Raw genomic sequence first — 15,667 nt, 5'->3', positions numbered from 1 at the left:
CCCACAGGGGATTATTGTGTCCGTCGTGCAGGGAGGGGCTGGGTGGGGAGGTTGGGGCTGGGTGGGGAGGGGAGGGTGGGGAGGGGCTGGGTGGGGAGGGTGGGGAGGGGCTGGGTGGGGAGGTTGGGGCTGGGTGGGGGGTGGGAGGGGTGGGGCTGGGTGGGGAGGGGAGGGGCTGGTCACCCCGTGGTGCCCTTATAAAACTCAACGTTTAACCTACTCACGCCGGCTTGTGCCCGCCCTCACAGTCGGGCATATTTGCGGAATACACCACGCCGCCGTTGACCCTGGCCATTGACCGAGCAACCCAACGTTCCTACCAGCTCCCTCCGCAGGAATGTGTTAATTCTAAAACGTGGATGGGTTTTTTTTTTTTTTGGGGGGGGGGGTCCCTTGAGAGTCCATGAAAGCGTAGAACACTCTTCTGCGTTGAGCTGCAATGTGCGGAGGACTGGGGATGTTTTGGCCAACTATATATCAGTTACACTGTGTGTTGGAGCGGTTTTGATTTCTCTGGCGGTAGTGGGAGTGGTAGTGTAACGGTTAGCGCTACGCTTCACTGCGAATCCGGCGCCCTGAATTCGATTCCCGCTCACAACCAACACCAGTGACGATTATTTGAACCGGTCCTGGGACTCGCCTAGGTCGACTCAGCCTCAAATGAGTACCTGGTGTGGTGTTTGAATATCGCCAATAGGGAGACAAAGGCGGTCGGGCGTGTTGCTGACCACCCGCCCCCCTCGTGTGCCAGAGTGTCGGCCTTCATCGGTGCTACTCGCTAACAGCACTCGCCACGACAGTCTGTTAGAGGTTATACGGGGGGATCTTTGTTAACCCATGCGGAAGCGGGCGGATAATAGTTACTTAACTCTGCATGAAAGCGCCCAGATCCGGAATTGAAACCGGAGTGCATGAACACCTTGCAATGGGGGAAGGGGATCGTGAGCGAGTTGCGACCCGGGGGTTGGCGAGTGAGCGAGCTGGTGGAGGAAGAGGATGTTTGAGAGGTGCGGCAGTTCACAGACGCGACATCTTCCAGCGACTTTTGGAAAGAAAGATGCGCACGAAAAACATGCTCAGCCTGCTGCTTCTACGGCTCGCCACTGCGAGTGAGTGTCTCACAGACTCTCACTCATACTCACACACAAGACACTCACAGACTCTCACTCATACTCACACACAAGATACTCACAGACTCTCACAGATACTCACACTCTCACTCATACACAAGATACTAACAGACTCACACACATACTAATGCATAAGATACTTACAGACCCATACATACACATTTACTCACAGACTCAAACAGATACACAGATACTCACACTCACACATACTCACACACAAGACACTGACAGACTCATACAGTTACTCACAGACTCTCACTCATACTCACACACAAGATACTCACAGACTCTCACTCATACTCACACACAAGATACTCACAGACTCACACTCATACTCACACACAATATACTCACAGACTCACACTCATACTCACACACAATATACTCACAGACTCACACTCATACTCACACACAAGATACTGACAGACTCACACCCATACTCACACACAATATCCTCACAGACTCACACTCATACTCTCACACAAGATACTGACAGGCTCACACTCATACTCACACACAAGATACTCACAGACTCACATTCATACTCACAAACAAGATACTCACAGACTCACACTCATACTCACACACAAGATACCTTCAGACACTCACTCATACTCATACACAAGATACTCACAGACTCTCACTCTTAATCACACGCAATATACTCACAAACTCACACTCATACTCACACACAAGATACTTACAGACTCTCACTCATACTCACACACAAGATACTCACAAACTCACACTCATACTCACACGCAAGATACTTACAGACTCACACTCATACTCACACACAAGATACTCGCAGACTCTCACTCATACTCACACACAAGATACTCACAGACTAACACCCATACTCACACACAATATCCTCACAGACTCACACTCATACTCTCACACAAGATACTGACAGACTCACACTCATACTCACACACAAGATACTCACAGACTCACACTCATACTCACACACAAGATACCTTCAGACACTCACTCATACTCATACACAAGATACTCACAGACTCTCACTCATAATCACACGCAATATACTCACAGACTCTCACTCATACTCACACACAAGATACTCACACTCTCACTCAAACTCACACACAATATACTCGCAGACTCTCACTCATACTCACACACAAGATACTCACAGACTCACACTCATACTCACACACAAGATACTCACATACTCACACTCATACTCACACACAAGATACTCACACTCTCACTCAAACTCACACACAATATACTCGCAGACTCTCAATTACTCACACACAAGATACTTTCAGACTCACACTCATACTCACACACAAGATACTTACAGACTCACACTCATACTCACACACAAGATATTCACATACTCACACTCATACTCACACAAAAGATACTCACAAACATACACTCATACTTACACACAAGATACTCACAGACTCTCACTCGTACTCACACACAGGATACTCACAGTCTCTCACTCATACTCACACACAATATACTCACAGACTCACACTCATACTCACACACAAGATACTCACAAACTCACACTCATACTCACACACAAGATACTCACAGACTCACACTCATACTCACACACAAGATACTCAGAGACTCACACTCATACTCACACACAAGATACTCACATACTCACACTCATACTCACACACAAGATACTCACAAACACACACTCATACTCACACACAAGATACTCACAGACTCACACTCATACTCACACACAAGATACTCACAAACTCTCACTCATACTCACACAAAAGTTACTCACAAACATACACTCATACTCACACACAAGATACTCACAGACTCACACTCATACACACACACAGGATACTCACAGACTCTCACTCATACTCACACACAAGAATCTCACAGGCTCTCACTCATACACAATATCGTCACAGACTCACTCATACTCACACACAATATACTCACAAACACACACTCATACCCACACACAAGATACTCACAGACTCACACTCATACTTACACACAAGATACTCACAGACTCTCACTCATACTCACACAAAAGATACTCACAAACACACACTCATACTCACACACAAGATACTCACAGACTCACACTCATACTCACACACAGGATACTCACAGACTCTCACTCATACTCACACACAAGATACTGACAGACTCACACCCATACTCACACACAATATCCTCACAGACTCACACTCATACTCTCACACAAGATACTGACAGGCTCACACTCATACTCACACACAAGATACTCACAGACTCACACTCATACTCACACACAATATACTCATAGACTCACACTCATACTCACACACAAGATACTCACAGACTCACACTCATACTCACACACAAGATCCTCACAGACTCACACTCATACTCACACACAAGATACTCATAGACTCACACTCATACTCACACACAAGATACTCATAGACTCACACTCATACTCACGCACAATATAATCACAGACTCACACTCATACTCACACAACAGATACTCTCACTCATACTCACACACAAGATACTCACAAACACACACTCATACTCACACACAAGATACTCACAGACTCACACTCATACTCACACACAGGATACTCACAGACTCACACTCATACTCACACACAGGATACTCACAGACTCTCACTCATTCTCACACACAAGATACTCACAGGCTCTCAATCATACACAATATCCTCACAGACTCACACTCATACTCACAAACAATATACTCACAGACTCACACTCATACTCACACACAAGATACTCACAGACTCACACTCATACTCACACACAAGATACTTACAGACTCACACTCATACTCACACACAAGATACTCACATACTCATACTCACACTCATACTCACACAAAAGATACTCACAAACACACACTCATACCCACACACAAGATACTCACAGACTCACACTCATACTTACACACAAGATACTCACAGACTCTCACTCATACTCACACAAAAGATACTCACAAACACACACTCATACTCACACACAAGATACTCACAGACTCACACTCATACTCACACACAGGATACTCACAGACTCTCACTCATACTCACACACAAGATACTCACAGGCTCTCACTCATACACAATATCCTCACAGACTCACACTCATACTCAAACACAATATACTCACAGACTCACACTCATACTCACACACAAGATACTCACAAACTCACACTCATACTCACACATAAGATACTCACATACTCACACTCATACTCACAGACAAGATACTCACATACTCTCACTCATACTCACACACAAGATACTCACAGACTCACACTCATACTCACACACAAGATTCTCACAAACTCACACTCATACTCACACATAAGATACTCACATACTCACACTCATACTCACGGACAAGATACTCACATACTCTCACTCATACTCACACACAAGATACTCACAGACTCACACTCATACTCACACACAAGATACTCACAGACTCACACTCATACTCACACACAATATACTCACAGACTCACACTCATACTCACACACAAGATACTCCCAGACTCACACTCATACTCACACACAAGATACTCATAGACTCACACTCATACTCTCACACACAAGATACTCCCAGACTCACACTCATACTCACACACAAGATACTCATAGACTCACACTCATACTCTCACACACAAGATACTCACAGACTCACACTCATACTCACACACAAGATACTTACAGACGCTCACTCATACTCACACACAAGATACTCACAGACTCACACTCATACTCACACACAAGATACTTACAGACGCTCACTCATACTCACACACAAGATACTCACAGACTCATACTCACACGCAAGATACTCACAGACAAGATACTCAAAAACTCACACATTCTCACACAAAAGATACTCACAGACTCACACAGATACTCACACTCTCACTCATACACACAGGATACTAACAGACTGACACACATACTAATACACAAGATACTTACAGACCCATACATAGACATATACTCACAGACTCCAGCAGATACACAGATACTCACACTCTCACACATACTCACACACAAGGCACTGATAGATAAATGTGGCCTCCTCCTCCCCCCATCGAAATTTCTTGCCCTCAGCGGTGAGCGCGTGCAGTGGTTTAGCGATTGTCGCAAACTTTGGTACGAACCGGCGATTGTATGACGCAAACCCGACAAAACTGCGGACTTCACCCACCGATGTGGGGGTAGGCCATATGCTCACACACGCAGTTTTGACGGGATCCGTGGTTATGCCGGACTCGCTGACAATATGTCTGCAAAGATGATACTTCTGTGGCTTGGATTTAAGTTTGTCCGCCACACCCTGACAAACACCGACCACAACCGCTGCCGTTTCTCCTGGAACTTGCGCCCTAACACAATTACGTCATTCAAATAAATGAGGCACGAGTCCCATTGAAGACCTGCTAAGACCAGCCCCATAAGCCGGTGAAATGTGGCCAGAACAGAATGAAGACCCATCGGAATACAGTTACATTGGAACAACCCCTGGGGTGTTCGGAACGTAGTTTTAGGCTTGGATCCTTCATTCAAGGGGAATTGCCAAAACCCTTACAGCAAGTCGAGGGTTGAGACAAAAACGTGCACCCGACAAGACGTCCATTGAATTGTCCATCTGTGAGAGTGGATACGCATCCACCATTGATACTTTATTTAATTTACGAAAATTCACACAAAAACGAATACTCCCATCCTGCTTTTTAACCAGGACAATGGGAGCCCCCACGGACTGGTGGAAGGGGAACTAATGTCGGCAGCCAACATTTTGTCGACTGCCTGGCGAACATGGTCCTTTTCTTTGGGACTGAGCTTATACGAATTTTGACGTATTGGAGCGGCGTTACCCGTATTGATACGGTGCTGCAATAGTGATGTGCGGCCAATATCATATATCCCTTGACTAAAAATATCAGCGAATTATTGGAGCAATGCACGCAACTCGCCCTGCTGCTCTCCGGATTCCAAGAACACAGGATGAGATGTTACTATCCTTTGTGCTAGCACTTCCAAGAGTTCATGAACAGTGAGCCTGGTGAAATTTGGGGAGCGCATCGTCAGTAGTGTACCTTTGGTTCCTAGAGTGTTTCGGCCTTTCACACTATACACCCTCCCCAAAGGCGGCCAGCGACAGGGTGATCAATCCTACGCTTGCTTCCCATTCTCAATTAGTCATAGGAGTTGCCTTGTTGTTGATAGCCAACATCCCATGGGACTATGCATGGCAGGGGCGTCCTCCTCCCTGAGTCAAGCATTGTTGACCGCATACCTCTTGGCCCTCTCACTTCGGGGCCCAGCTGGGGTCTTTCCTCTTCATCCAGAGCCACTGACTGCTGCCTTCTGCCGCCTCCGATACAGCTCTGATTGCCAAACGCTGGCTCTGGTCCTTAATTCCCAGGTCTCTAAGCAGTCTGCTTGTAGATGTTGCCACAAAACCTCTGCAGCCCACCTCCACTGGTCGGACTTCTGTGTTCCAGCCATGATGCTGTGCTTCGGCAGCTAGATCGGCATAGCGCAGATGTTTTCGCTCATAAGCCTCATCTACTGAGTCCTCCCAGGGTACTATGGGTTCAATGATGAAGACCTTCTTGAGCGAACGGGACCAGAGCACCATGTCAGGTCTTAGGGTGGTGGTTGCGATCTCCGGAGGAAACACAAGTTGCCGGCCAATGTCAGCTAGCATTTTCCAGTCGCGGGCCAAGCGCAGCTGGTCTCGCTCTAATGGTGTAGAGCCGCTCTTCGGTGGTTTAGCCCCTTCGCGGACAAAGGTCGTCCGTAAGGGGTGTGATGCTGCTGGGGGTGGTAGGGAGTTGGTGGCAGCTCGCTTGTCCTCCACGGCGGACGCAAGGTTTTTAAGGACTTGGTTGTGACGCCAAGTGTAGCGTCCTTGGGTGAGGCTTGTTTTACACCCTGTGAGAATGTGCCTGAGGTTAGCTGGCATGGAACAGAGGGCACAGTCCGGACAACTTAGAATTTTCTCTACACAACGCGTCCATCCAAGCCTCATTTGACTTGCCTCCCAGCTCCACCACGGAAATTACCTCTATGGCTTTCTCGCCGGCCTCCTCACAACACAAGGCCATCACGTGGGCTAAAACTGTACCAGCTTGGACCACCGCGGCTCCCAGCCCGACTTTCAACAATTGCAAAAAGGGCTCCCTGACTATCGTTTGATCCGCCACCAACGCGACCCTGAATCGCCCTGTTCGAAGGGGTTATAAGGACCCCTCCAACGGTGTCTGCGTGATCAAGCTGCTTCCGCAGCTGCAAGGGCACCAACATCTGAGCATCTAGAGGGACCATGACAGTCTCCTTCACTAGGGCCTGAACCGTGGTGTTGGGTCTCTTCACTTGAGTCGGGGACTTCAAAAAGGCCAACCGCCATCCTGAAGGAAATGCAATACACCCTTGATCCACGAGGATCTTAAGGGGCATCCTGCCAAGAAAATCGGTGCCCAAGAGAAACGACACAGCCAATGTCTTAGAAACTAACACTGGCCCTGTCAAATCAATGTCCCCAATGCGGACTTTCACCAATATTTGGCCTAGAATACCCAAACTCCCGCCATTCGCGGCAACACATGCACTATTCACCGCATGAAGACAACAAGATCTCGGTGGCAAAGACTTAAAAATAAGCTCGGAAATTATGCTAGCCGACTCTCCCGTATCAATCAGCACACTCAGCTCTACTCCCTGCACGAACCCGACCACCGCGGATGATCCCAACGCCGCCGCCACAACATGGTGCGCCATCGCCGTCCACTGCCCCAAGCCCCACACCCCACAGCCACCTGTTCTATGCCGAAGTCCGCCGCTCGCGCACCATGACACGGTGAGGGATGATGATGTGTGAACCCGGCATGAAGTGACTGTGGCGGCCGGGTTTTCTGATGCATTGCGACTTGCCTGTGGGCCATAGGAAGCAGAGATCGGCAGGGCGGAGGAAGACAAAGGCGCGGCATCCCTTGGCGATGTGGCCTAGCTGGCCGTACTTAAAACAAATTATCAGAGACCTCCACGCTGGGAGGGGGGTCCCGCCTCACCATTCCGGTTCCCGCCATCGCCCGTGCGGGCTCCGGAAGAATGAAGCGCCGGTATATATAATGGTTGAGGGGTGGTATTTCTTGTGATCTCTCATTTACTTGATACAGCTGTCGTGGCTGTGACGGTTCCACCTGAAGACGGAGGCTTGTGTTGCTTCCGAAACGTCGTGATTTTTTATTTTGTTTTATTTTACTTTTATTAATTTACATTTTTTTACCTACGTGACTTTACCGAAAAAACCTAAGAATATGAATCCTTGCAGTCACGAAAGCTTCAAATCTAGAATTTCTCAGTTTCATTACTCAGACTTCTCTGCCTCAGGAATGGAGGGCAGTTATTTTTTTTATTGAGATTGGACCCAGTAATGATGCATTACTGAGTTGACTGCGCCTTGATCTCAAAAGACCAGATCTTCCCACAATGTAACAATCAGAAGGTTCAGACGCGTATCTCCCCGAGTAACGCCCATTGAGCTCATGGTCGGCTCTGTCCCCTCTCCTCCCACGGTGAATTCTTGCGAGGGCGGACTGGTCGGCTAAACATACGACAACAACAACAAAGAATAACGTTCGGGAGACGATGATCAGTAGAGACTCTGTGTTGAGTTATGTCCTCCGGAGAAGTGGGTGACTCCACAACAGCTGATTACCAGGGGGGGTTTGTGAAACGGCGAAACTTTATTTCAAAGTCTTCCGACGGGCAGTGGCTATCTGCAATGATCAAAAACACCCTCCCCTACACAACACCGCGTATTAATTCCTCTGTTAAGGGGATTGAGCGCCAATGTTAATATTTTAGAGCCAATCATTATAAGTATTTTAAGCATTGAAATACACTTTCATGTTAAAGTCTTAATTGTGCATATCTTCCTTACCACCAACAACTCAATCAAGAATCAGAGTTCCTGTAGTCGATTGAAATTCAATTTATATCATTTAAAGTTTTTCAATATTGTCCGGTGGTAGTGGGTTGAATTACACGTTCATATTTCAAATAGACCCTCGATTATCCGTGCAAATGACAGGGAGGATGGCCGAAGATAATAATAAAAAATCTCGGATAATCAAAATATATTCATTTTCTGCGGATCTCTATGCCAAACACCAAAGCTATTGGTATACATTATGTTTGAGTTAAGGACATTGTGTTTGTTATCACTGCGCATGCTCAGTGATAACACTTTCTTGCTCCCGCAGACACGGCCCATTAAGTGGACAGCAGAGATACGTAAATCAACATCAAACTACACCCCACTGCTGTAAAGATATGCAATTACTGTACTGTAGACGTGATCACGTGGATTTTGGATTAAACGCAGCACGTATTTGTTGGGTTTAAGCGCGTGACTTGTAATAAACATTTCCAAGAATAATGTAGAACTGTTTTTAGATTATTCATTTGGGCTTAAGGAAAAATCTATGAATTATTAAGTTATGTAAAAAATCTCAGGCGCACGTTTAGTCCGCAAATCGGAAAATCCGCACGTGGATAATCGAGAGTCTACTATTCCGTGTGGTTAATTGTACTTGTGCACCACTGCCAACGCAGCGTGAAAAAAAAAATATTTGGACTATTTGTTGATGCCGGTTTTTTTGGCTGCACTTTCCTGCTTGTCTGTGGTTCACAATACCTCTCACCTCACCAAGTATGCAGGAGGTCATGAGTTCGATCAAAACCCTGACGCATGCTTCTATATGTGGAATTTGCATGTTTTCCAGGTGGATTTTTCTCCCAGTCCATCGATTTTTACACGCTTTTATTTAACTCACTCTGTCTGTTGTTGTCGTTGTCATCGTTGTCGTAGCCTTAAATATTGTAACTCAATTTTAACCCACTTCCCAATGTGGTATCGCCTGCAAATTTGGTATACTTATGTCTTACTGATGACAATACATTATTCTTAAAAAAAAATGTAAACGATATTTTTACATGCTTTCTATGAACTCGCTCTGTCTGTTGTTGTTGTCGTATCCTCAAATCTTGCAACTCAATTTTAACCCATTTCCCAATGTGGTATAGACTGCAAACGTGGTATACTTATGTCATACTAATGACAATACTATATTCTATATATATAAAAAAAAAGTTTTTTTAAACATTCATTTTTTTATGTTATGTTTCGGCTTGGGTCTTATTGTCCACGCTCAACTGACGTTGGCTGTAAATCACCACGGTCCCTTACATTATGGAAAGCCTCGGGGCCACTTCCTGGAGTCGTGGAGTTCTGCCATTACTCGTACGGTACATTTCATTAAAGCGTGTTTTAAAAAAGAGTATTTATTAAATATTACTTATTCATTCCACATTTATAAACATGTGTTGAGAGTATATTGCTGCTGCAAATTTCCACGTGATAAACCACTTTGTTAAACTATCATTGGTGGCCAGGTAGCTTCTGAAAACAGCTACATAACTCAATGGGCTTTCTCTGGTAAAATACAATAATTTATGTTATTGGTTCTTTCGGTAAAGTCACGTAGAAGGGAAATAAAAAAAAAATATATATATAAAACAATAAAAATTATCACGACGTTTCGACTGCAACACAAGGAATCATCATCAGGTGTGAAATCCACAGCAAGAAATTTTGAAAAATGTGGCGGTTTTTCCTAATGTCAGCACCACGGACAGCGATTGGATAGCTGGTCAGATGGACGAGCCCATCTATGCTCGGAAAAGAGTTGGGGGGAGAAGAAAATGGAATGCGGTCTGAAAGTCACCGCAAGCGTGAACACAATCAATTAAGACCCGAAATGGTTAATCAAATCCTTCCAATGATTGCTAAGCCAGAATCCATCTTCTCGGTTGAAATTTTCTCTGTGTTTGTATATGTGGATAGCCTCATGAAGGAATATCTCATGGTAGCCAGATGGCTTGCAGAGAACCTCTGTCTTGGAAAAGTCAATGTCATGTGAGCCCACTGAATTAAAACAGTGATCTGCCACGGCCGAGGTGTTGGTTCTACCGTGTTTTAGGTCTGCTTTGTGATCAGGGATGCGGTCAGAGACATGTCGTTTGGTTTCTCCATTGTAACTATTACCACAGAGGCAACTCAGTTTGTAGACGCCAGGGTACTGTATGTCCGGAATCACATATTTTACAGACGGAACCAGACTTTTGTCATCTGGCCACATGGCCGGCCTGTTCTAGTCGAATTCCTCGACCACATCAATTCCATACACCCAGCCATCAGATTTACCATGGAAGTCGAAAAAGATGGCAAGCTACCTTTTTTGGATGTCCTAATAAAAAGGAAAGCTACCCATACGGATGCTTACCTGAAACCGGATTCCCACCACCATCCATCCCAGAAGACTTCCCTCATCAAGACTTGGCACCATAGAGCCCAATGCATTTCTGACCAGGAACGCATTGCCAGTGAACTCAAGCACGTACACCAAGCTCTTAAGGCTAATGGTTAATCCAACTACACAATCCGCAAAGCCATCACTCCAACCATGAAGAAGGACCCTCTTGAGGAGCCATTCAAAACCATCACCTTACCCTACATTGCGGGGATCACAAAAAAGATCTCCAAAATCTTGAATAAACACAAGATCCAGGTCCGATTTAACACATTACATAAAATCAGTGATCTGGTTCCGTCTGTAAAAGATGTGATTACGGACATACATTAACCTGGCGTCTACAAACTGAGTTGCCTCTGTGGTAGTAGTTACATTGGAGAAACCAAACGACATGTCTCTGACCGCATCCGTGAGCACAAAGCAGACCTAAAACACGGTAGGACCAACACCTCGGCCGTGGCAAATCACTGTTATAATTCAGTGGGCTCACATGACATTGACTTCTCCAAGACAGAGGTTCTCTGCAAGCCATCTGGCTACCATGAAAGATTCGTTCATGAGGCTATCCACATATACAAACACAGAGACAATTTCAGCCGAGAAGATGGATTCTGGCTTAGCAATCATTGGAAGGATTTGATGAACCTTTTCGAGTCTTAATTGATTGTGTTCACGCTTGCGGTGACTTTCAGACTGCATTCGACTTTTTTTCTCCCCCCTCCTCTTTTCCGAACATAGATGAACTCGTCCATCTGGCCAACTGCCAAATCGCTGTCCGCGTTCCTGACGTTAGGAAAAAACCACCACTTTTTTAACATCCTTAATATTAAGTTCGCTTGCTTGCTTGTGTAATGGGTTCGAATTAGGTGCACACACACGCAGCTTGGAGGCAACACTATTTATTAAACGGTAAGTAATATAACACTGTACATAAGGTGGTGAGCACCTTCCTCAACTCACTAACACTCTGGAACACGACACAGACTGGACCAGGCAGGCAATGGCCTGCCTGGCCCAGGACGACGACTCGGGACTTGACGACCGATGATGTCTTCACTTTGGAGTACAGTACAACAGCCTCGCTCTGCGTTCACACCACGCTTATATCTGGTTTGGCGTGGCTGGCTCCGCCCCGGCGTGGCTGGCTCTCTTCAGGCCACGCCTCCCTTCCCAGGACACGCCTCACTTCCCCCACCTCTGGGAAGGTCCGGATCCCTCCAGCACGTGACCCCCCAGGCACCCCCTTGGGGCCCCCAGCCCTCGTACAGGCCGACACAGTAGTGACCATTCTATGTCACTACACTTGCTTAGGACCGTGCAAATCTTTCGGTCGTTTTTTAACCCACTTCCCGTGATCCAATCGAGCTGACATTTTGCACACAGACTCGTTGTGCGTGACAATGAATTTTCGTGGAAATGTTTTTCCAAAATTTTACACTGTTTAGGGAAAATGTTTTAAATATTTATTTACCAATTGGTTAATACTGGCACACAATCATCTGACCCATAGGTGGCAGCCATCTCAAGCCAGAGGACGAGAGGACTCTAGCCGCCCCGATGCCACGCATATAAAGGATTTATAGTGAAAAACTTTGTTTTTACGGGTTAATTCAAAATTTCTTGCTGTGGATTTCACACCTGATGATGATTGCTTGTGTTGCAGTCGAAACGTCGTGAGAATTTGTATTGTTTTATATATGTTTTATTTTATTATTTCCCTTCTACGTGACTTTACCTAAAGAACCAAGAATATGAATCCCTGCAGTCACGAAAGCTTTAAATCAAAATTTACAAGAATTTAGTTTAAAGTGTAATTACTAGATAAATATATCACACTGCTGTGTCTGTGTCCCAGATCTCATCGCAGCCCGGGATGATGAAGGAACTACGTTACCGCTCGACCGAAAACATCGAGCAATCAAATTTAGCCCCCAACAGAGTCGCATCGTCAATGGCGAGGAGGCGATACCCAACAGCTGGCCCTGGCAGGTGAGAGCGGCTCCCCAAAACCGCGAGTGTCGTTTCTCATGCGACGGCGGTAACGATGCAATGTGTCCGTCGTAAATATATGTACAGTCTATGCTTCTATAACACGGCAGGTTGTTTTCATCACGTGAATTGGATATAACGCGATTCATGTGTTAGGGAATACATTTTTTGTTTTAGCTCAGATTAGAATTGGATATAACGCGATTGAGTTAACAGAACTAATGCCCCGTGAGTTAGGATTAAGTAGTTGTAACGGCATAGCATGATCACACAAGGCATTTGGAAGATGCCGGATGATGCTTCTAGATGCTACCAACGTGCCTGCATACCCATCTCATGTGTTATCACGTATGTGCTTTCCCTCCCTTTACTATTTCTTATTTTTATAACACGATTTTTCCATAGCGTGGTGTTCTTCAGGAACGCAACTACTACTGCATTATATGAGAAGTGACGGTATCCAGAAAAAAAAATTACTTCATTATAATCTAGCTCTCGGAGTTCAAACCCGTCTCTTCAAACTGAATATGGCCTATCTACTCTTTTCAAGATCGTTTATGTAGCCCTAACAAGAAGGATGAAACATTGTGAATCAGAGTGGAATCTCTTAACAATTTTAAGCACGACTTTGTCCTCAGAAATATTTGTTGAGTGACATATTAGTTATGTTTAAAGCCAAACAATGAGACATCACCTGGCATTTATGGTGTTGTGACTTAACACTGTCCCACCTGTTCTCCAGTGGACCCTCTTTCAATTACATTAGACTCTCGATTAACCACACGAATGACGGTGAGGACGGCCGTGGATAATTCTAAATTGTGGATAAATTTTCCGTGGATTTCGATGCCAAAAACCACTAATATATTGTGTTTAAGTTAATCAAATGGAGTTTGTTAATAAACAAAACTAAAAATTGTAGTAAATAATGTATTGATCTTGTGTCGTAGCTTTGGATAGCAGAACCACGCCAATCAAAATAAATCAAACTTCATCCGTTTTTGTAAATATATGCAACTACTGTACTGTACAGGCAATCACTTGGAATTCGGATTAACCGGAGCACATATTTGTTCGATTTAAGCACGTGACTTGTAACAAACATTTCAGAGAATAACAATGTATAGCTTTTTATTATTAATTTGGGGTTAAGACAACATCCATGAATGATACATTTATGTAAAAAACAATCCCAGGTGCGCGATTAGTCCACAAATTGGATAATCCGCACACGAATAATCAAGAGTCAACTGTACGTTTCTTAAGGTGAACTTTGTTCCCTCCACCTTAGAAGTGTTCCATACCCACAAACTGGCGTAACTCCCTTTCGTAACAATCCGGGTCTTCATCCAGATGTCTTCAGTAACTTCCATCCTTTCTCTAATTTTCCTTTATTGTCTAATGTTCTGGAGGATACCTGTGGCAAAGCTGGCTCCAGCAACATCCAACCTTGACTCCATTTCAATCAAGATTTAGATTTTAGCAGAGTGCAGAGAATGCTTTGATCGGGTAGTATATAACCCTTTGAACTCTGCAGACGAGGGTTTTTCAAGCGTTATTGCCGTTCTTCATCTTAGTGGTGCCTTTTATTTGTATGTTCATGTGTATGTTGCACTTCTTTTGCACTGCACATAGCCAACCCTGCTATTCTCGGGTGCAGGCGAAACACAACAAACAATGGGTCTTTGTGTGAGTCTATGGGTCTCTATAATCCATAATAGAGGTTTTTGGGTTAGATCGCGTAAATATATAAATGTGTCGTTAAAACCCGCCACCACCCAACACAACTTACTAGTAAGGTTTGTCACGTAAACAGAACATGCCAAATCGTCACTAGTACAGCACACCGGTGTGTTGGAGAGCCAAGCCACGACATTTACAAACTGAGTACGAAGTTTCGCCAGTAATTACAACTAGCTTCATCAGGCGACAGCCAGATTTGTGGAGAAGTCCACCTGTTTCGTTCCTTATATAGAGGCGTATATGTGTTGACCACCCTTCGGGGCTCTTGCACAATGTGAGGGGAGGAGGGGATTACTGAGGCAACGTACATTATGCATTTACATTATGCGAGCCCTTTGAACTTGTCCTTCCTGTCTATTGTGTTTATTAAAATAGCCTTACCAACGGTAATCCCTATTGAAGTA

General features: G+C 45.0%; 1 protein-coding gene across 1 annotated transcript in view; it reads left to right on the top strand.

The window, feature by feature from the left end:
- The first annotated feature begins 897 nt into the window (after positions 1–897).
- The window catches only part of LOC144733853 (elastase-1-like), an 84,004-nt gene continuing 69,234 nt past the window's right edge, over positions 898–15,667 (top strand). Inside the window, exons 1-2 of the mRNA XM_078615859.1 lie at positions 898–1,109; positions 13,387–13,520. Coding sequence (XP_078471985.1) covers positions 926–1,109; positions 13,387–13,520 — 318 coding nt within the window. The 5' untranslated portion in view covers positions 898–925. The remainder of the gene's footprint in view (positions 1,110–13,386; positions 13,521–15,667) is intronic.

This window comes from Lampetra planeri, chromosome 48 (assembly GCF_965212315.1).
Source record: "Lampetra planeri chromosome 48, kcLamPlan1.2.h2, whole genome shotgun sequence".
Taxonomy (NCBI): Eukaryota; Metazoa; Chordata; class Hyperoartia; order Petromyzontiformes; family Petromyzontidae; genus Lampetra; species Lampetra planeri.
Note: the sequence above shows the minus strand (reverse complement) of the source record. Positions and strands in the feature narration are given on the sequence as shown.